The following is a 24,048-nucleotide window of genomic DNA, read 5'->3' on the forward strand; positions in this document are numbered from 1 at the left end:
GTGAAATTTTTTTCAAGCCTGAGGGTGTCTATGACTTACATTCTCCTTTAGGCCCACCAAAACCAAAGCCTAGCACATTTTAAATAATTCTGAACTAAAGATTTTGCCCTGTAAATACTCTTTTATTTCAAATCACAGAGTTCCTTAGAAACTAGTTTTAATGCCTACTCCACAACATATCATTGCAGCTTCAAATGTAAATTGCACGTATAGTCCGAAAATCTACAAGATGGTCTCTGACAACCTTCAGCTTCAAATATTGGTTCCCTGTTGTCTTACAAAGCCGTGGTGTGCTGGCCTTCGGGATGCAATGCAAAACCAGGATGCGCTGTACCCTTTCAGCAAGTGCTGGGATTTTTTTAAAGTGCTTATAAAACCCACTAAGCTCTTAATATTTAACATACACAGTAATGGTATATGTTAATAACTTTTAAAAAATGTATCTTCCCTAAGACAGCTATTCTAGTTTTCTCAAGTTTCAAACAAACATTATTAAGGTTTTTGGCACATTATCAAAGCAAACCGGGAAGAGGCAACAATGTAACGTCATTTTCACCCAACTATCTTTGCTTTTCAGAGTTTCTGCTGTTTATGTTATCATACAAAAATGTAAACCTAAGTTTTTTTACTATCTTCAAAATGATGCATAACATGAATTTAGCACAATGTTTACTGTCTGAGTATGCAGCATTACTGGTGAAAAACTAAGCACGATGAAATCATAAGCATCCAATTTTCTACACTAGATTAAACAGCTTTTACTTCTTTTTCTTATGAAAGTCATTTGGTCAAATGTCAGATCTCAGTTATTTGTAATTATGCAAATAAGTAGTTCTCTTTTCCCCCTTAAAGCAGAACACAATCAATCTGTATGTGATAAATTGTTGCATGAGGAGACCAGAACTCACTCTTAACAAATCTCATAGCTAGGGAAGGGCGTTATGCCACTTTAGGAACTATGCCACCAGATGGCTGTCTCCACATTATCATGGCAAATGATGACTCTCACCCATCATGTTCAAATGCTTCAAATATACTCTCATAAGACGGTTATAAGCCAAGCTCTCATTGTACATAGTTTTTTCATGAATAAAGTGATTAGAAAAAGCATTCAGTTTTACAGTAATGAAAAGCTGCCATATGGCATTCTACCAGGTGAACAGAAATAAACTTTTTATTTTGATAAAACAAAATATAACTATACTCAGTCACGAGGGTCTTTCACTGAGACACTTATTATCCCTCTACAATTTTCTCTTTTCGCTCTCAATGTATTTTAAGTCTTCACCATTATAGCAGACGCTCAATACTCCGTCTCTATACAAAACTGAAATAGTTTCCCTGTCAAGGAGCTTAGGACTCAACACTTCACAAAAGCAAAACACTTTCTTTCTGATTAGGACAAAGATATTATCAGTTACAGAAAATGAAATTAAATATTCATTTCACAGCAATCTGTAGTATTAGGAAAAAAATGCTGTCGTGAAAGAGGACACTTTTCTGCATTACTTTGATATTGAAACTATTATAACAATACACAAGATAAATTAAAGCTGTAACTTTTGTCATTAGGACTTTAATTAAAGAACAAATAACGGAAGCATAGAATTAAACTGGTAATATATAACTCCACATCAGTGACTTGATATGAAAGCTTAAGAAAATTAGTTTCTAGACGATTCTTTAAAGTAATGGGTAACATACACAGAAAGTCAATTAATTACACACCTTATCTACTTTCAATATCAAAACTGATGTTTGCAACAAAATAACACAGACAAATATTCTACAGCTCCGCAACTTTTTACCACCATGGCATTGATATGTGCTCTCCAAGCAATTTATTTATTGGTCTAAAATCTCCATAAGACAACTATTATTTTATGTTAAAATAAAACATGTGATGATAGTGGTATAATAGAAAATAGAGGCCACAACTGGATCATCACACATGTACTGCACAAGTTGCTGCACAAACACAAATAAAAAATCCATCTCCCAGAGAGTGCGGAAATACATAAACAAAACAACGGATGGCAGGGAATATTAGTGACGAGAAAAGAAACAATGTTGGGAAATAAATTTATGTGACTTGCCCAGCACAAAGCAAATGAAACTAAAAAAGGAAGCTATCAAATGAGCAAGCAGGCAGGGTCTCACAAAAAAACCAATGGGTAATGCATATATAATACTCTTGTCCCCTATGCAGGATACATCAAAATCTTATAGTATTTATTTTCCTTTATTTCTCTAAAAATACTAAAATAAATGTCAGATCATAGACTTCTATTTAAAAAACAAAAAAAACCCAAGCCCCCGAAAATCCTCAAGCATTTCTCTGATCCTGGCTGATCCTAATTTCTAATATAAACTCAGAAATTAAATACGCTGTCTATCCCTGGCAACACAGTTGCTCAAATGAGCATGTTCCCTCTTCTATTCTATGAATAATTCATTTATATATAAACTCATTCTAGGAATCTTGAGTAGAGTCCAACCATCTACAATCATATAAATATTTCCAGTTAAGTTTATTTGCAATGCCTTCAATGCAGTCAAAAAACAGTTGATAGTAAGAGAAGAAAAGATGAGCAAGATGAGGCAATCCACTCTGGGCTCAGTGGGTACCTTAGAACAAGCAGAACAAAATACGAATAGATACAGACAGCTTTTATGAGACATTAATCTTTGTTAGTTTTCCTTCTCAATTTTTTTCAAAACCCTTTCACTTGCTGGTTCTCCCACTTTTTCCTTTTCATCTATAGTCCTTTAATTTCTAAGGACTTGTTTATTATCAGGTCTGAAAGGTCTTCTTCCCTTATATGAATACACGAATAATTTCTAAAATTGTTTTTCAGATCTATGAATATGGTAAATTGAAACTTGATAGAGACTGGTCAGGCAGCAAGCTGCAACTGCTGTCCCAAGCAGGTCAGAAACACATACCTTGGCACATTGCATAATATGTCCACAATGATCAGTTCACGCTGTGTTACCCTGATACAGAAGATCTTCTGATTCCAAAATCAGGAAAATTTTTATTAACTTCAATAGGACTCCTGTTTATCAACTCCAAATGCAAATCCTAATTAACTCAATCAAAATGGAGCTGGCAAAGGAGGTTGCATGTGGGAAAAGCGTACCTACTCACATGGCTTTCTTCATGGCAGAGTCCTGATAAGAGGCACTGACTGCATAGCTACTACATGGATTTGAAGCCCCTTTACTGCTCTAAAACTCCACACAGCAGGTGAGAACATGGAAAGCAGGCACAGCACTAGTGGCAGCACTAGTGGCAGCACAGGACATATAAATGCTGTGTAAGGAAGGGAACAGAAAGAAGGATGCAAAGTCAGAGATGGAAAGAATAGAATAGAATATTTCAGTTGGAAAGGACCTACAACGATCATCTAGTCCAGCTGCCTGACCAATTCAGGGCTGACCAAAAGTTAAAGCAAATTATTAACAGCATTGTCCAAATGACTCTTAAACACTGACAGGCTTGGGGCATCGACCCCCTCTCCAGGAAGCCTGTCCCAGTGTTTGACCACCCTCTCAGTAAAGAAATGCTTCCCAATGTCCAGTCTGAACCTCCCCTGGTGCAGCTTTGAACCATTCCCACGCATCCTATCACTGGATCCCAGGGAGAAGAGATCAGCACCTCCCTACCCATGTCCCCTCCTCAGAAAGCTGCAGAGAGCAATGAGGTCGCTCCTCAACCTCCTCTTCTCCAAACTAGACAAGCCCAGAGTCCTTAGCTGCTCCTCACAGGACATTCCTTCCACCCCTTTCATCAGCTTTGTTGCCCTCCTCTGGATGCATTCAAGGACCTTCACATCCTTCTTAAATGGTGGAGCCCAGAACTGCACACAGCACTCAAGGTGAGGTGGCACCAATGCTGACTACAGTGGGATAGTCACCTCTTTTGACTGGCTGGTGATGCTGCATGTGTTGCCCCCCAGGATGGGGTTTGCCCTCTTGGCTGCCAGGGCACACTGCTGACTCACATTGAGCCTGCTGTTGACCAGAGCCCCCAGATCCCTTTCTGCAGGGCTGCACTCCAGCCACTCCTCTCCGAATTTGGACTTGTGTCCAGTGTTACTCCATCCTAGGTGAAGAATCTGGCACTTGGACTTTTTCAATTTCATCCCACTGATCACTGCCCAATGCTCCAATGTGGTGGACAAAGCATGTCCACCACAGAAAAAATCAAAGGCTGTTCTCTCTCATCTCACTCTAATGTCTTCATTATAAGACTACTCCTGCATTCTCAATAACTTTACAGTTTTTTTGTTTCAGTGGAAAAGAATTATTTTCAGAAGTGCATTTATCTGGCTCCCAAAAGGGAAGGAAAACCTAACTAGCATACGATTAATTTTATTTGTTCAAAACATTATAAATATGATCCTTAATTTCATATTAACAGAATTCAATCTCAGGTACCTATTCTTTAATCATTCGCTTAATCATTTAATCATTCATTTCAACACACAGTGACACTTTACTTACAAAAGGAGACAAACAAGTGAAAATGATAAACGTATGCAACAATGAATAGCACAGGCAAGGTGAATCAAAACTTTGTTTCATTCACCCTTAGAAACCAAGAACAAAGGACACTGAATGAAGGATAAAAGGTGGAGATTTCAGAATTACTAAAAAGTAGCAATGATTTATTACGTAACACTGAGGAACCACACATTGCACAAAAGTTTACCTTCACACCAAGATTGCTTCAGCAAAAAAAACCAAACCCCAAATCTCATATGGTGGAGATGTACCTTGTTGGATAAGGGCTTCTGCTGCAGGCTCCCCAGAACCTACATTTACATACTCTTCATTAGGATGCTTTCTGTTGTAATGCCTCTTCAGGGAGCCAGATATGTTGCAGGAATAGTGGCAATGTGCACAACGGAAAGGCTAGGAGCAAAAAGGAAAATGTTAGAACATATTTCCTGACCTCTTCAGGATACAGGTCTAAGCTGCAATGTTTTCATCCCAAAAAACCATGTTCATTTCTGGTTTAGGCATCTTCCAAGGAGACCTTCCAAAATTGAATATTAATGGAAGTTGTAACTAAGCATTAGCTAAAATCTGGTACTTTTTATTATGTGCAAGACACCAAGTATTCTCAACATTATAAGATTATTACCTACTTTTTGTAATTCAGTAAACTGTGTTTTCATAATTGATGATCACAGGTCTGACCACGTGGAGACTTTCTACTACAAGGAAATGACTCAGCTGCCATGAGCTTTGGTCTGAAAAGGGGGAGTAAGAGAGCTAAAATAACTGAAGGTACAATATGATTGTACAGCCAACCTAATTTAACAGATAACCATACCTGACAGGGTTGATCTTTTCCCTTTTCTTTCCTTCTCTCTCCAACATGCTCCCAACTGCTTCCCTTTCACTGGCATTTGCATTCATCTGACCATTTGGTGAGCTAAGTTTTTGGGAACTAAATTAATTAATTTTTAAGAACATCCATCTCCCTTCAGCTGACAGGGAGAGCCATTTCTAAAGAAAAAAGTTTAGGAAAACAAGCATTTGTGCCTAAAGCTAGCCTTTGAGAATAACCTTCTGACTGAGATATGTCACAGTTATAGGAAGCTTGACACAACCACTAGAGTCCTGGAAAAGAATGCAGACATTAAGCAAAGTCCTTGGGGAAAAGCCAAGTACCTCAGAATGGGATGCTAAATGTTTCATGCACAACAACCAGGCCCACCTAAAGCTAGTCAGCAGAAAATGGTTGGCACAGAAATGTTTATTAAGAAGCTGAATTTAAAGCAGGGAAATATCTGCAGTCAGGGTGTATTGACCTAAGTTTGTTGCTCATGAACTTCCTTCAGGCTCCAAACAGCAAAAATAACGAAGAAAAGTGGTGTTCAGATTCCCTTAACCTTACAGTTCAGAGGGTTCTGTAACATTCAGCTATTCAATTTTTCAGCAAAAGGTACTCTCCTTTTCTATAGCTGAAACTCTTCTTTTTTCAAAAAAATAATCCAGACAGACTGCTGGGTTCTTGTACCACTCTCTACACACTTGCGTGTCCTGTATGTTATCTGCTATCAGATAGCAGGATTGCAAATTCATGGTGCTTGGAAATACGATGGATTAAATTACCATTAGGTCGCATAACTACTGACATTTCTCTGAGTTTGATATGCATACAAACTGGCCCAGAAGGAGGCACCGCGTTACTAACAGACCACTTTTAAACTCCTTTTGACAAATACTCCTGATTGACCTGTTTCAGTGTCTCACAGTTCTCTTGATAATGCATCGAATAGCCACACTCATATGCAGGCTGACAGAGGACTGAAAAGAGGTGCTGAGTCAACAGTTCTAAAGCTGATCCTGAGGTCAGAACCAGCTATATTTCAAGAACTGAGTGAGTACATTTATCCCATTAGCCATTAAAAAAGGAAACTTATGTATTTGCATTTACAAAAAAAAGCCTTTTAAAAAGGTAAGTCCACAGCCAAACTATATACTTAAGAAAGAAAAATTATTTGTGCAAAATGTATTATCTCTTTAGATGACTTGCTTCATTTTCTTGTATGTCTCGTCTTCCAAAATTTAAACCATGAATCAGAAGACTGTCTTCCTTTTTGTTTTATGGAGGTACATAGCATTGGTACTTACTAAGAATGGCTGAAGTGTACTCTTTATAGAAGCAAAATTATTTGTTAGATAATGAAAGATGTTGCATAAGAAAATAGTATGATGTTTTCAATAAGAAATTTTTTCACTGCCAAGATAAAGAGTTACATTAAAATGAATGTTTCATGCATACAAAATACTGGATTTTTCTGGAAAAGAAACTACTATAATTTCTATTTCCGGAATATAACATTTCACAATTCATTACATCAAGACCTATTATGCTGAGAACCAATGCAAAAATTAGGAATAAAACCATACTACAATTTATTAAAATAAACTGTATAAACTTCATAAAAACATTAACAATCTTCAAAACTCTTTCCAAGACATGCTTCATATAAATGGGGTGGTTTAAAATTAATTCTCTTCGATTTTCTTCAAGTATATGAACTCATCTATAGCACATTAGACTGGCAAATTTTCAGAGGAAATTAAGGTGGGCAATGAACAGTGATGTATGGGATTCACTTTCTACTTCCCTAGGACATTTTAAGATACATATTAGACTAGTTCTCTCAAGGACTGACAGTCAAAAAACCCAATAATGTTTGTTTTGTATTGCAACACACATATATTTTTGGCAAGTAAAGATACTAATTACAAATTGTCCATGAACAAAATAACCCTAAATCAAGTGTCTGAAAAGAAGTCAAAATTCCCGAAATATTAAAATGTTAAGATGCCATAATTATCACCACACAGGAAAATGTGCCAGTTTTAAAACTGTTGTCTGAAGTTCCATGTATTTCTAAATGACTTATCAATACGTATATTTTACGTTTTCTTACCTTGAAAGAGACATGTTGTTCCATATGACGTAGGAGCTGTGGTTTTTGGGCAGCAGTATAGTCACACACTGTACATTTAAACTGCTTTCCTGAAATGGGAGCAATTTTTTTCTATTTAAGTTCAGAAAACTACTCGTTATATTTCCTCATAAAGATGATTTCCAAAATGCTAAGAATGAACAGTGAAGAATATGGGAAGTCTGGCGCTTGTTCTGCAAAATTTTGGTTAAATATATGCTAAGAGAAGAGTAACGAAGAAAAAAGGCTCGAGTGTCATCTTTAAATTATGAGCATTAAATAGTATAGATGCTCCTGGGATAGTCACTTGGGAAACAAGAAAAAGAATCGTTATAGTGAAGCCTAAATGGAAGAAGGAAATCAATTATATGTCACTGCAGGAACAGTTATTTTGCTATTTGTAAAGCAGGTCTGGAAATCCTTAAAACACCAATGTTTGGTCATGTTCACATGTTTTTACCTACTTCTGTCACAAGCACTGAATTGTTATGATTCAAATACATTTAAATTTTTTTGGTTTTTTGCCTGTAGGTTGTCTTGATGTATTTCTAGTAGGGTATGACATGACCTATTATTTTTACCATAAGATTTCTTTATGTGTTTAGCACTACTCTTCCAATAATGACTCAAACTATCATAAAAAGGTTTTCTACACTGGCTTAACCCTGGATACAGGGAGAAATAAAATATGCTATAGACAAAAATAAGACTAGAATGGCAAATAATACAGATGTTTTGTGTTTTGACCCTTCACTACTGCTTACACAATTTTAAAACAATGGGTGTAAGTTGCTCCATCAACATCAGTCTGAATGATGCCCATTTCCCTTGTTCATCATTACATTTTGTCCTTTCTCATCTAAATCTCTGCAGTAACCCTAAGTCTCACATACAGTCACCCAAGGCAAGAGAAAGCGCATACTGGGACTAGTTCACACTTTATAGGTGGTGACTTACATGCTGGTGGCTACCAAACGCTAGGGATAATGGGTAGGTTCTGTGACCTGTTCTTGGAACCTGTACTTGGAGAGTGCTGATTGATATTTCTTTATTTTAATTGGGCACAAATTTTCTCTAAGTGTATGGAGTTAAAGTAACAGTTGGACTTCTACTCTTCTGCATTGTCACAAAAGCCATAGAGTGGACCAGAAGAGGGGTAAAGACAACGGGTGCGTAACTGCATAAACATTGCTCCTTCAGATACCAACCTAAAAAGTCATGGAAAGATTTGAGACAGTCTCTGTTTCTCAAGTACTTGGCAGACTGAAAGTCTGTGTTGTGAGCAGGTCTTCTACACAACATAATGCAATTAAACAGAGTCAATGTAATTTATATATATTGCTTTGTGAAAAAAAAAATTACTTCAGTTCATAGAATCATAGAATCATAGAATGTTTAAGGTTGGAAGGGACCACTAGTGGTCATCTAGTCCAACCCCCCTGCAGTGAGCAGGGACACCGCTAACTAGATCAGATTGCTCAGAGCCCCATCCAACCTGGCCTTGAATGTTTCCAGGGATGGGGCCTCCACTACCTCTCTGGGCAACCTGTTCCAGTGTTTTACCACCCTCATTGTAAAAAATTTCTTCCTTACCTCTAGCCTGAACCTACCCTGTTCTAGTTTAAAACCATTTCCCCTTGTCCTAACACAGCTGGCCCTATGAAAAAGACGTTCCCCATCTTTCCTATAGGCCCCCTTTAGGTACTGGAAGGCCGCAATCAGGTCTCCCCGTAGCCTCCTTTTCTCCAGACTGAACAAGCCCAAAGTAGAAGAAGTAACAAAGTTCAGAAGTAACATCCAAGGAAAGGTGTTACTTTAAGCTCCACAAACAAGACATGAAGTAACATCCAAGAAAAGGTGTTACTTTAAGCTCCACAAACAAGACATTATACCTGAAATTTCTTTACAGGTCTGAGAGCTTTCTAGTCAGGCATTGATATTGAAGGTACTAACCCTCCAACCTGAAATAGCAACAATATAATTGAAGAACAAGAACTAGAATTTCAACTATCATTTTAGACATTCAGTCTAAAATAAAGTCAAGATTTTTAACAGAGGGCATGATTAATGACTATGACAATTTGCTTAGAAATCAGATGGATGCCCTGTCATATGAAGTCTTTAAATGAAGTCTGCTTAGCCCTTTCTAAAAAAGATATACTACAATCCAGCAGAAATGTGATGCAAAATTATTAGATTAAGTTACGGCCTGTACTCTGCGAGAGATCAGACTTCGTGATCGTAAGAGTCTGCTTTTGTCCCTGAAATCATTAGTCTGAGTCCTTCTTAAGGCAAGATGGTCAGATTTTGTCATGATATATTTTTAGGATTCTCTAAGAGGGATGAATTCTGACCTATTTTCAAGAAATATCTGTTGCTGTTTGTGGCTTTGCAAAGAGTGAAACTTGGATACATACTACCATTCTGTAGGTTTCTCTTACTTTCCCTTCAGAGCATTCTCTCCCTCAAATCTCTTTTTTTCCCATGATTTCAAATAACACAATAACCTTCCTTTTATTCTCTGGGTTTCATACTCTCTTTCTCCATATTTCATCTTTAAAATTCTTTCAGTCCTGCTACCTCCAGCCAAATTACGAGGTGTATTAAATAGACAAAAGATATCATTCCTGTATTAAATGCCCATGGCTGGCAAACTATTTGACTGACATGGAATAAGTACGTGCTAGAAACTACTCCAAAAGCTAAAGAACCAAAAGGAAGGATAGAGAAGTACAATACAGAATAGTCTGTATTATCCTGAAGAGATCAGGTTTCTTCAAATTCTGGATCTTGCTCAAAAAAGTTACAAGCATTTTATACTGAGTTCGAAAGTTACCATAAAACACAGCTAAGAAAAACCTTAAAACAATTTCTGATATCGAATTAAAATAACGAAAAACAGGTTTTCTGGTTTATTTCTAATCACGAACAGCAATAAGCCTGGACTACAGAATTGTTTTCTATCATGCCACTCTTGAAAAGACTGTCTTCTTGAGCGAATAAAGCAGACAGAAAACTACTCTATATTCCACTGGTTAAATTGACCTTGCAGGGCTGATATTTGAACAAAAACTGGCTGGATTCGTAAGTCAGGAAGACAAGACTCATAAACAGCGAAACATCTTTCAAATTCATTTATTTGTGAAATAACTGAAGAACACTAGCTGTGCGCTAGTAAGAACTTTTGAAGTGCTGTCACTATATAAAGGGACACTGGGCAAAGAGAAACTGTCAGCATTCAAGAGGCTGAAAGTCCCTTGACAAATCATACGCTACATTTCTGGTGACAAATGTTATCTCATTTTTCACAAGCGTTTGAAATGCATGAGGAGTTTACTGGGGTGGACTTAGTGAGGAAAATTCCTTAAGACTCCACAGACAGTGAGATTCCGTTTCCACTGGAGCCAATGGCAAAATGCATTTTCCAAAAGTAAGGGGAATTTCTTGAAACACTCTTGGAAGTGTAAAAAGCAAGGCCAAAGAGCGTAAGTCTGGGATTTATTTGTATCAGTCAAAAAGGGAGATGCATCAAAAAGGAACATGCAGTCACCTCAGTTATTGCAGAAGATGATGACAGTCTGAAGCCAGATAACAAAGGCTCCTGGTAACAAAACTGCCTCTAGAGTCAAGGTTTCAGCCTGACCTAGCAGTAAATGACAAGAGAATACAGTTCCTTGCATACAATTAAATGTTTAAAACTAACATCATGCCTTTGAACCAAATCCAGACAAGGCTAGCTCCTGCATGACAATAGTGCTATTCTTAACAGTGCCAAATTTCAAAGCGGCCTCAGCTGAACTGCAGTAATTACTTACACACATATATATTTTGTTCAAGAAATAGATCTAGCTCACAGGTAAAAACAAATTCAACTTTCATTGCTGAATTTCACTGTTTGGATATGCCAGATGGTAAAACAAAACAGGAAGATTTTGAAATGAAACCCCATGCAGGGATTTTTTTACAGCACCATAGAAAGAGACCTTTTTTTCTTTATAGTCTGATCGTGCTCCAAATTTCCTTTTAATTCAGATACAACCTGCCTCTTTTCCCAGCCAGGAATCAGATGAAAATTGCATTTGATAAGTAAAATCTCGATTCTTGCATATGAAGTTTAGATGCATGTGCAACACCTGCTTGTTATTTCAAACCAAGTTATTTCAAAATATTGGAAAGCACTTTTTGAATAATGAATGAGCAACTTACTAAGTCATGGTAATACTACAGTAACTTTGGTAATACTACAGTATCAATATGCTTCCTATAACATGTACCATATCAACGTAAAAGGGATCATCTCTTTCACTTATACATACAGATATAAGCATACATGAAAACAAATAAATTTCTCTGACACAAAAACTTCACATATATCCTAAAGATGTAACAGAGCATTGTGAGATTTCTGTGAAAGGACAATGCTAATGAATATGTGAATTTTTTTTTAAAAAGAGTTTAAATTAAATGGTCAATAAAGAGTGGAATGAGGTTTCACAAGGTTGCATGAGTAAAAAAGATCAAGCTACTGAAGCCATAATGAAGGTCTGTACAACCCACCCTGCTAAATCATTTACTTTGATTTGACAATCACAGAGGAAGTATTGTTGTGTCCCAATTTTGATATAAAAGATGACATTTTTCTGGATTTGCCTCTCAACTTTTTTCTGTTATCATCACAGAAATACTCCAATTACAAAGCAAATGCATGTGCTGCATGTGTGCCTGTAGAGAATACACACTCAGGCTTGCCACTGGCTGACTAGACCTGGGGACACAGAGCTGCAGCAGCTTTGCCTCTGTCAGGCTACTGGATTCGGCAACTCCTAATCATATTCTCACAGAAGAAAGTAGTAAGAGACTTAACCACAGAATTATTTGTATTTTCAAATTTCTATTGAGATCAACAATTCTCTGTAAGAACATAAAGTGTTATAAAGCCAACACAAAATTTCAGAAAAATCCAAGTATTCCAGAGACAGGTGTCTGTCTTTCACATAAATTAATTTTGCAAAGTTTTGAATTATTTCACAATCAGTGTCTCCTGGGGATAAACAAAATTTTTAAGGAGCACTTAAGTGCTCAACTGAAAAATGCTTGTTAATAAGGTCCTATAGCACATTTGTTGTCCTAACATAAACTTGGATTTAGTAAACATGCACTTACCATCAGCAGTGTGAAGGAGCTTATGGCTCTTCAAAGTGCCTTTTGATTTGAACTTTTTCCCACACATATCACAAAGGTGCGTTTTCTCAGTGCTGTGACGATTCATATGGGCTTTCAAGTTACTCTTGCTGCGAGTGGCATACTCACAGAGAGAACATTTGAAGGGTTTGACACCTAAAAATAAAAACATATACTATGAAACAAACAAGCTATACCTTTTGATGAGAGGGTGGACATTTGCTTGAAAGAAATTTCAGATCATGTGAGCAACATGGACAACAAGATAAACATTTTAAAATTTGGCTATCTGTATTTCAGAAATTTTATCTACAGCTTCTGCGTAAATGATACTGAGCTCTTGACAGCATCATTTAACTTAAGAGAAAGGAGGATTTAAAAGTAGAATCCAGACTGCCTAAGCTGATGCCTAGCTGGTGTACATACCAAATCTCCCTCTAAAAGTTTTCAGATAACTATCATTCTCTACTTACTACAATAAAGAATGAAGAAACCTGTTTTAAGGAGGACTGATTCATTAGGTACTGAATATGTAAGCAGAACTTAAAAGTGCAAAGCTGTGTTTTATCGTTAATTAGTATCAGATTTGCTACTGGCTCACACAGTAGTAGTACTTTTTCCCCCCCTCGGTAAGATGCAAGCACTTACTATTTCACTTCTCTCAAACAGTCCAAAGCATGTAATAGAGAGACGCACAGTATGTCATCTAGCAGAAGGTCTACAAGAACAAAGTAAATCCTTCAAAGAAAAGTTGAATAAATCTGAACTGGCAGAGTAGTTCAACAGTTTCATGAGGCTCTGGCAGTTTTAGATTGATATTCATGACCTTAAAACTAGATTTACAAGCATGAGGAATTATAGCCTACTTTAAACAGACTTGATTGCACACTTTGATTTGGGAATAAATTTCTATTCACTTCTTTCTCCTGCTCGTTAGATGAGATGGGTTCCAAGCTTTCTTGGCAGAATAAACAAACTGTATCTATGGAATACACATGTAATTGCCCTAAGCCTACAATTTTGCATTACCGAAACTCCGTAATGGAGTAGAGGCTACTGGAGAGGATAACTACTATGGTACACAGGCAGGTAAGCTCATAGTTAAAGCATTCAAATAAATATGCAGTACTAGCATAAATGCCTGAACTATCTGCATTAGAACAAACACTTTGAACAAAAATATCAGTTCGAGAGTACCAAATCCCATTATCCCCTTTATGCAGAGAAAGAATCCAAAATAATGCTCAAAGACCACAGGCAATCTGTTCCATAGATTACCAACTGATTCAAAAGCATACGAGTGGTCTTCCACCTGTTATGAAAATTGACAGATTGGGTAGACACAAGATTTTATTGGGCATAGATTTTAAGTTCAAGGGTTTTTTAACCTGTGTGTTGCCGTATTACTGGAATTTCTCCTAAAAAGTCATAGATATGATCAGCATTACCTTATGGATTTTTCATCACTGTTTATGTCCATGACAGCTAGCTACCATGCTCAGCATGATTTAATTAAAATGCACACAGAATTTATATGTATACATCAAAGCAACTGGATTTCAATTGTTTTACTAATAGATTTCCAGACCAAGTATTTTTGGACAAATGTAAAAGAAGCAGCAGTTATTCATGAGAAGACACAGAAAATTACTTGTTTTAAAAGACTGAGCATGTATTTAATTCACTCCTCCTTAGTCACACTTATTATAGAATATAGATGTTTATGAATGAGTTTTGGAAAAAATTGAATCAGAAACTTATTAGTTTTATAAAACATTTAAGCTGTCTATTCATGTTATGAGCGTGCAGTTCCATATATGATCCAGAATCTATTAAACTAATTATTTAACCTCTACTGCAGCTTAAAGTTTTTGATTCAGGTATAGCAATAAATTTGAATTCCTTTTTATGTGAGCAAAGCCTGTGTGGAATATGAGACTGATTATATGCCCAAAAGCTTAAAACCAGAGTTTTACCTTCATGAGCCCAAATATGACGTTGAAGGTCTGATCCATTCTTCATAAAATAAAAATCACAGTAGGGACATTTCACAGCTCGTTTTCCAATAAGTCCTTTCAGCTGAACTCTTCTGCCAAGAATCTCAGAAATAGTAGTCATTGAAACCTCTGAGAGAAATGTAAAAGGTAATAAAAAACAGAAGGACATGAGGGAATTTGTTCTGTAAGTAATATTGAAGAGCTAGATCCTGATTCACTCCAACCTTTTAAAAGCTCTGCTTCCCCTACTGCCACTCAGATAAGACCTGAGCAAAGAACATAAGGACCTTTTTTCCTTTAGGGCTTCTAGGATGTTCTGTCCTTTCTCTCTTGATCTGTGTACTCAGTGTCCCCACTGCCTGGTTAAAAAAAAATATTTTAAATATAAAAAAAATCTTGGGTGTGCCACTGGCTTAGAAATAATTTTCCAACTAAGAACATTCCCAATAAACTAATTTGGCACTTTTTTCTTCAATATTTTCAAAAGACTTCAAGATTTCTCCCCAGATTTCCTGATGTCAAGGATCTGAAGACAATTCACTTCAGTCACAGCTATAATGATCAGAATGCCTGATAACAAGAAACCTTAATGGAAAAAAACATCACAGAATTAATGCGATTGGAAGGGACCTCTAAGGTCACCTGCTCCAAGCTGGGCCAACTTTGGAGTTCCAACTTCAAAGTTATATCAAGTTACTCGGGGTCATATCCATTCCTGTTCTGAACATAACCAAGGATGGAGATTCTACAACCTCTCTTGGCCCATTCCAGTGTTTGACCACCTTTAGAGTCGAAATTATTTTCCTAATTTCTAATCAGAATCTTCTTGCTTCGACTCATGTCCTTTCACTGTACAGTTCCAAGAAGATACTGTCTCTGTCTTCTTTTTAATCTCCTATTAGATAGCTCTCCCAGCCTTCGCTTATTCAGGCTAAACACGCTCAACTCTCTAAGTTTTTCCTTCATACAATCTAATGTTTTGGTTGTCACAGTGAAAAAGCTCAAAATAATCAAGTTTTAATTAAAACATCCCAAACACACGTAATGAAAACATTGCCAAATGCTTTTAAATTATGAATCCAATTACTCAATGCATTTCAGATGAATAAAATGCTAAATATCATGACTCAATGAAAGTACAACACTCATGCAGTCTAAACATTAAGACGTGAAAGCTGATGACTTATTATGCCCAAAATTGTATAAAATTTGAAAGTTACAGTCTAGACTTAGATTTTTACCAAATATGAACTGTCACACCTAGTCTCCTGACGATTGGTCCCAGAGTGGAATGAAAAATTCTGCCTGAACTCATATGGACAAGAAAAACAACCTCAAAAGGGAAATATAAAAGCCCATGAACTGAGTAGAGATATGTTCTGAAGTACCCCCCCCCCCAAAAAAAAAAAAAAAATACAGACACGAGTCTGAACCCTCATCTGCCTTCTATGGCTTAGATGCTTCATTCTTGACTGCAGGCTATTATGTATGCTCAGTAGGGATCTATGAAAGCTGATGCCTCTCATGTCTCAAGACTATTAATAAATATCATATTAAATCAGTGGATAAAAAGCTAGATAATTCTGAGAGCTGGGACCAGAATCCAAGACTCCTCCTTCACTGCTGAGTACCCAAATCATTGGCAATACAGCCAACCTCTCTCATTTCTTTTTGAAATACTGCTCTACTAAAGTCTACAGTGATTTTTGTCCCACTGCCTTCATGGGGCCAGAATTCAAATCCTATTCCCTGCAAACCTAGAAGAGGAAGGAGTACTGTTTTATTTCATACTTTATACTTGATGAAATAGAGGAGACAAGAGCGGGGTCATGCTGAATGATATTAAGAAAGGAAGGAGAGAAGAACTCCATAAATAGCATTTTAACGATAAATATGAAAGGGTTTCAGTTTAAATTAATTTTTGATGTGTCGTTTTAAAATTCAATTCCTTTTAACAGTATCCATTTTTCTTTTCATCTTTATTCTTTTCCATTTACATTTTTAAAAACAATTGCCCTCATTCCACTGCAGTACTTGATAGCTTATACCATCAGAACCCTCACATTTATTTGGCTTGTAATTAAGTATGTTGTATGAATAAAGGATTTCCTCCTGATGACAAGGACAGCATGCACAGGAAAAAGATTTGTGCATTAATTCTCCTCCATATATTAAAACAGTGCTGTTGCATAACTACTGCATAGGCATATCTTAGATGTAGTATTTCTTTAGTACCACGAAGATATATCTAATAAATCTGGTATTTTGCTCCTAAGTTCTATTTGCCTGCGATATATGAATTAAAAATGAGGAGACAAAATAATAAGCTGTGCAGATTTTCTTCTTTAACCTTACCTTTATTATAACCCACAGTTTAAAAGAATTCACTTTCCAGGATCAAAAAATTTACACTGCACTTTTAGAGGGATTCAGATATCAAATGAATTGTTCAAAAGTATTTAAATGCATGAGTTTAACATGTCAGGGCTCCAGAGTTAACTGGTGTTTCTGGACCCCAGACACAGCAAACACTAATAATTCAGCAGTCAATGGACCAGTGCAGACCAATGGCAACCTGTAAGGGCACAGTACATAATGTACTGCTAGTTCAGAAATCACATTATTTAGGGAGGCCTCCTATACTCCCTGGCTGAGACAGCACAAAGGCTTTATAAGCACAGCTCTTGAGATTCAATTTCTATGCCTACTGGGTGACATACCTCCTGACTACAGTATAGCACAGAAGCCTTTCCTCATCTCAATTTGCTGCATCAGACATGTCCCCTGATGTATGACAAGCCCTCCAACCACACTGTTGTAGAGTGGTCTGCAAATAAAGAGGTTTCGTAACTAAAGAGCTAAAGTGGGAGTTAGTCTGAAATGAAAGTGAAGGAAATTGTTTAAAACACGGGTCTAGCACTATCTAGTGGCAGTAGGAAGATAAGAAACTACTGCTTTAACTATTATGATCTATTTCTGACAAAGACAAGAAAAATTACATCATTTTAATTGGATTTTTTCTTTTCCAAACTCAGTTTGAGCATGGCCGGTATTTTCTTTCTTACTATCAATTTATGGCAGGTGATAACTAACACTGTAGATGAGTTACTTTAAGTATGTTGGCCAATGCAGTCAACTCTCCTTCATCCACAGTAGCAGTAGGCCTTTCTATCCAACATAACACAGACACTGAGGAGGAAAGTATGGGACACACCAATGCGGCTCTGCTGAGTTCACATCAGTCAGATTTAAATCAGTCCCTGCAGCAGGGACTGAGCACTTGAGCACTTTGGCATCGAATTCCCAAGATTTGAGAAAGGATTGCTCACTCACAGCACAGCACATTGACTTACCGCATTCATTTTACATTGTGCTTGCACTGATAAATCACGGCACTAGAATGCAGGGTATAAGCACAGCTTGAATGAACGGCAGTGGTTAGCTTGGATCCAGCCAGGCTTGTCAGCCCCAGCTTAATACTGGCCGTACTACATCGCAGCTGGTTCTAGCAAGAGCCCTGCTGCAGACTTCAGTCGGCCCTGGAGGTAAAGCCCAGCCACACACTAACTGAGCACACGTAGAGTCAGCTCAGGGATCTCTGCATTCACGTGAACTACCTACAGACAAAATAACGTGCAATAAACCTATTTCTGTCAGTTTATGTGTGGCCAGTGGGAATTTTATGTCTCATGGGTTGTTACAGGATGTCTACATGCCTAATCTCAAACTTCCCAATGCTTAATTTGAATTCACCTAGGTCCTTTTTTTTAAATGAGTTCTTTGCCAGATGAAGACAGATTTCATAGCACAATTACCTGATATACTCCACAACACACAAGCTGGAACAATAACTTTTTTCACTCTGAATTCTACTATCTGCAAACCCAATTCAATTCTTACTCTAAACCAGTTAAATTAGACAGAGACTCTTCTCTTTCTTTCAAATGTAATCACATTACACTGCTCACTCTAAACCTTTATCCATTTATTGCAACAGACTGAGAAATTTTTCCTTGATTTTTTCTTACCAGGGTGATTTGTCTTGATGTGTGATTTTATAAGTCGATCTTCAGAAAATGACTTCTCACACACAGGACAGGAATAACTCTTTTTATCCTTAAGCGAGAAAGAAAGAAAAGAGATTGCATTATCAGTCCACTGGTGTAATCACTATAGTCATTATTCAGTAATACATGGTTCTCAACAAAGTTATAATTGAAGGTTCAGTTTTTAAGGAAAAAAATGAAGATATGTATAGTGAAATAACTAAAGGAGAAATACTAAAGTATTCTAAGCACATCATTCATCCTCATGAATGAAGGGCTCCAAGTTACAGCACATGAGAATATGCACAATAACTGGAAGCATTATCTTCTGACTGACTCTTTAGGGAGTCAAGAGTCAAAAGATCAAGTCACATAACAGAAGAAAACATATTTGATACAAGCAGTAATATTCAGGGTTTTCTCATTTTTTTCACAAGTCCACCCTTCTGAAACCTAAGGATCAAATCTCATTATTCTGAAGACACCCACCAGTCTGTATATTTATAATACTACTTAATGGCCTGAAATCGAGAAGAAGAGTTAGCAATGACAGATGCCATTGCTAATTCAGTGTCTACATTTCTAACTATTTTATAAATAGTCAGCATTTTATGTGTCACCAATAAAGTATTATTCTACTATTTTGATTTAAAAACTTACAAACCACTCTGGCTTTTATCAGTGTCACTCAAGTTATAAAAGATTTAACACCATCCAACAAGTTGAACCAGAGAGTTTTCATGCAATTTCTTCCTATATGCAATTTTAGTGTAACTATAATTTTAATGTTTTCACAGACACAACTAACTCCACATAAAAACGTAGGACTTTTCTCCATTCATTGGTAAAACAAGAGATGGAGTGAAGTCTAGTTAGTCCTGACAACTAGGCAGATAACCAGGTAACATATGACCCGGTGGGAGATGTGTACTTACAAAACTACCAAGAGATCACTGTAAAAGGCAAGCTGAAGCTACGGAAGAGACACTTCACTGGTTATTTCAAGAGGACAGAAAACTTCTTGAAGAGCGTGGAAAGAAGATTACTGTATCAAAAAGAGACAGACCCCTGCGTTACGAAAGAGAAATTTGGAGGTAACAGGAGAATAAGGGGCCTGGACATTTAGCAGTTTCTGACCTGAGACCAAACAGCATCTCTGAATAGTGAGGAAGAATGTACAGGGAGGTTATTATTGTCTATATGTTGCAGTTATACACCTATAAATGGACATCTCCCTTAACAGAAAAGCAAAAATTGATGGGGTTTCATGGCAAACAGGTTTTGGAATATGATGCAGGTATTTGCTTTCAGTATCACATACCTCTGAGAAATAAATCCCTTACATTGAAGTACCTGCAAGTTACAACCAGAAGTAGCCCTAGAACTGGTGGGGTGAAACAGCAACAATTAATTTCATGACAGTAGAATATGGGACATGAAGCTCTCACTACCATTAATATGGCAATGACATACGGAGAATTCTGCCAACACTGTTAGAAGGTCATTTGCTCCTGTGAGAAAACCTACACCAGGCACTGGGGATGGCAGCCTCTAACGGATAACAATCTTGAGTAGAGCAAGGACAGTATCTTGCTATGATGAAGCTGGGGCAGTCACCATTTTGGGTCCTGAGAATCTCAAGTGAAGAAGGAACAGCAGAGAATACTACCCAGTTTTTGGAAGAAGAGATTCAAGGAGCCTACAATGCTGACAAATCTTCTTGAGAAAGAGCTGTTAATTTGAGGAACTAGGGTCTCTCAAATGATACAACCTATTATCCCTAAACCTGCTACTGACGATTTTGGAATTCCACCTGAACATGTTATTCAAATGAAAACTGGTAGATTAATTCCAATAAAACTCTATGGCAATGTCTGCACCTTTTCAAAGGCTGGGTTGCATGATCACATTCATAATTTGGCACATGTAAGAAAAACATAAGGACAGCGTCATTTAGGGGCCAGCTGAAATTTGTTGACAGATCTCAGTCTGTTCCTTAAACTTGCTATATAACGGGTTTCAAAATATACAATAAATGAAGAAAAAATAATTAGCAAATTTTTGATTTACAGCTGGGTGTTTCTGGTCTTTAATACTCATTGTATTACATATTTCTCAGTGTGCTCATAACACTAAGACAAATACACCTTGCTGTTTCATAAAGTTAAATAAAAAAAAGAAACCTAACTCTCCACTCCACACCCACTACTTTAAGTAAAACACTATAATTGTGACGACTTTACTTTCTTGCTAATACTCTTCAGGAAGGCAAGGCTATAAGCCTATGTCTGAGAGAAAAAATCAAAATCATCAGTAAATGCATCAAGAGCTACAGAGCAACATGAAAGTATGGGCACTAAGAACACATCTTTCCACATGACAACGGTAACAAAATTTTTGAATAACAAAATAATCCAAACAGCTTTCTTCAAGCAGTTAGAAAGTTATCAGTATAAGTTTTGCAGTAAGTTATCTTCAAAAGGGGTATCTTTTGCAGAGTAACAAACAGATTGTGCTTCCAAGCAGCGAGTCTCTTCAACCTGTCAAGCTCCAGTCTCTCACAGAAAGCATCCAGCTGAAGCCAAACCTTTCACTGTTGTTTGTCCAGGTCAGTGCTGCAGACTTTTGGAGCTTCCGTTATTAGTTTGAATGTTTAAGTGTACTTCTGTCACTGCCCTGAGAGCTTGTGACAGTGCTAGTCCTTCAGCATAATCCCGTCATGCTCAAAACCAGCCTTTAAGAAATCCTCTGTTGCAAATGAAGTATTTCAGAGCACCCAGGTCACAACACAGAGCCCCAAACGAGGGCTCCGCCACCACAGCTCTAGCTCTTCAGAGTGCCCTTGTCACAGGCAATGACAGAGGCACTTTGAAGGATTTAGGCTGAGGTTATACAAATACCTTCAACACATTCTCAGCATGCAAATTTTCCTCTGGTAAGAATAAAAGTTATTTAACCTACGCTTTATCGGAATGCCTGCCTTTTAAATGCCTTTGAGGTTTTTTTTGAAGGACACAAACAGAAGCAAAGTACCAAGAGAGCTGGATCTACCTTGTTGGAGACCAGCTCCACAGTCCAATCAGCTACTTAAATTTCGAAGTGACTTCCACACTTCCTGAGATTTGCTTAATCCCTCTATTAGCTCATTTGAGAAAATATAAGAAACTTAAAATAATTTTAAAATAAAGTTAGCTTTCTGACTGAAAATACTGTTCACGTTCCACAAATCAGGAATGAATTAGGTCCATAAATATTCTTAAAACTAGTGAAAAAATTAATTTAATACTATCACAGAATTTTCTTGTTTATGCTATGCTTCATAATAAGGCGACTTACATAGGAATCACAATGCCTTTCTCTTTATAGAAATGAATTAAAAATGTGCTAAGAAAGCATCAGCTTTATCGCATTATCAATTTATAGCTCTCCGAAGATAATTTTGTGTGTTTCAAGATAACTCAAGGGGTAGGTGTCCTAGTATACAGTCATGAAAAGAAAAATAAAAAATCTCAGTATATGTAGCATTTAAACTAACAGACCACTATGAAGTTTATTTAATGAATCAAACAGTACTAAATGTGACCTGCACTGCAAAATGTCAGAAACATTAGCAGTTATTCTACTGCACTCATCAGTAAAGAGACAGTCTGATGACACAGCATCTTCTCTTATGAACCTCCATAGAATACATATGATCGTGTATTATATGACCTACACAGCAGTTCTGCCACTAATTTCAAAAGAGGCTGTGTGAACTCCTGACTGCTTTGTTATTAATTTCATTAATAGTGTAAAATTAAGACCAGCGTCATAATAAAAAGTGTTCAGGCCCAAACTGGACAAATATGTTCTAGAAATCAACAATCCATTCCCCTCCTTTTAGTAGGGGATTTTATAAGCAGGAAATAAAACAAAGCTCTGCTATATATCGGTACTCTGCGAGCATTTCCAGCAAAAGTTCCCACAACTCATTAACACAACAATTGATTTCATAGAGGAACAGAGAGCCATGGTCTGCTCCTGCATCTACTCAGATCAACAGAGATTCATTTCTAACGCCTATGGGAATAGAATTAGGCCCCTGAGCCTTCTGAAGAGTGAAGATGTCCAGAAATCTTCACAACAGTTGTCATAATGTTCAAATCAAAATTTTCACAGCAGATTTCCAAATTAAGCTGTTGTCCTAAAATGCAACTTAGCTAAAAGGATCTGATGTACGCAGGAGGCGGCTATACACATGTGTGAAGGAGGCTACAGAAAAATTTGCAAATGGTTAGACAGACTTTTATGGAATCTGGCAAGCAGCGGAAATCACAGCTCATAAAAGGACAAGCACCTGCATACAGTACTGCTTACGCATTTTTTTTGTGAAATAACCACTAGTAAAAATGAATGGAAATATGGAAGCAAAGCTATTTTCCAACTGAGTGCCCAACCATTAGATCATAGATTTTTTTGTTAATTCCTTCCCTTTCTAGTACCTTGCATTTTTGACTACGTAGTGGCACTGCTCCAGAGGCAAAGGTATGGCAGCCAGACCAGTGACAGTCTGAAAACAAATGCTCCTCAGGAAGGGGAAATAAGCAATCAGAGCTCAAGTATCTCACTTCCTACGGAAAGCTCTAACTACACTATTACACAAAAGGTCAGCAGCATGATGAAATTTCTAAGCATCCTTCCAAAGAGAAGAATCATTTATGTCCTTAAATACACATGAAAGCAGATGTAGGCACCTAAAAGCCAGTGGTGGTTCTGGGTCTGAATTCCAGTTTTATAGAGGTGCTCACCTTGCAGTATCAATTACATATATAGATTTAGAATAATTTCAGAGACAAACCTCTCCATGATGTTTATCTGCTCACCATACTGAGTACTGTAAAACCCACTGGAGGTTGTAAACAAATTCTGGTACCTCCATCAGCATTATTAAGTTCCACAACCATTCCCTAATGTTACTACTAGCTCATTCATAACTGTAAATTAGCCTAAAGTCATTATAAACTGCCCAACCCTTTCCTAGGTACTATGACATGAAAGTGATTGACATGTGTCATGGTTTGAACTTCTAAAGAGCTCCATAAATGCCACAAATTGTCAAAAACCACTACACAAGCCTTAGAGGTAAAAGACGCATTCTGAAAATCAAGAGAATATACACAAAATTTTGGTTTTAAATCAAGCCGAGCCTCAATTCCCAGACTTCAGAAGTAAAAATCTTCCCTGTAGCAATGATGTGTAGCCAATATTAAGACAACAGGCAGCACATACACAGTCCCCATCATCATCCCCCAGGGAATAAACAATCCCAAATTCAGTGCAAGACTTGGATGGCGCACAGAGAATGAG

General features: G+C 37.1%; 1 protein-coding gene across 1 annotated transcript in view; it reads right to left on the bottom strand.

The window, feature by feature from the left end:
* ZFAT (zinc finger and AT-hook domain containing) overlaps window positions 1-24,048 on the bottom strand; it is a 77,105-nt gene that overhangs the window by 19,861 nt on the left and 33,196 nt on the right. The window contains exons 8-12 of the mRNA XM_009647996.2: window positions 18,685-18,772; window positions 14,636-14,785; window positions 12,642-12,815; window positions 7,461-7,549; window positions 4,782-4,920 (exon numbers count right to left, since the gene is read on the bottom strand). Of these exons, the coding sequence (XP_009646291.1) occupies window positions 4,782-4,920; window positions 7,461-7,549; window positions 12,642-12,815; window positions 14,636-14,785; window positions 18,685-18,772 (640 nt within the window). The remainder of the gene's footprint in view (window positions 1-4,781; window positions 4,921-7,460; window positions 7,550-12,641; window positions 12,816-14,635; window positions 14,786-18,684; window positions 18,773-24,048) is intronic.

Source organism: Egretta garzetta, unplaced genomic scaffold (assembly GCF_000687185.1).
Source record: "Egretta garzetta isolate BGI_Z169 unplaced genomic scaffold, ASM68718v1 scaffold50, whole genome shotgun sequence".
NCBI lineage: Eukaryota > Metazoa > Chordata > Aves > Pelecaniformes > Ardeidae > Egretta > Egretta garzetta.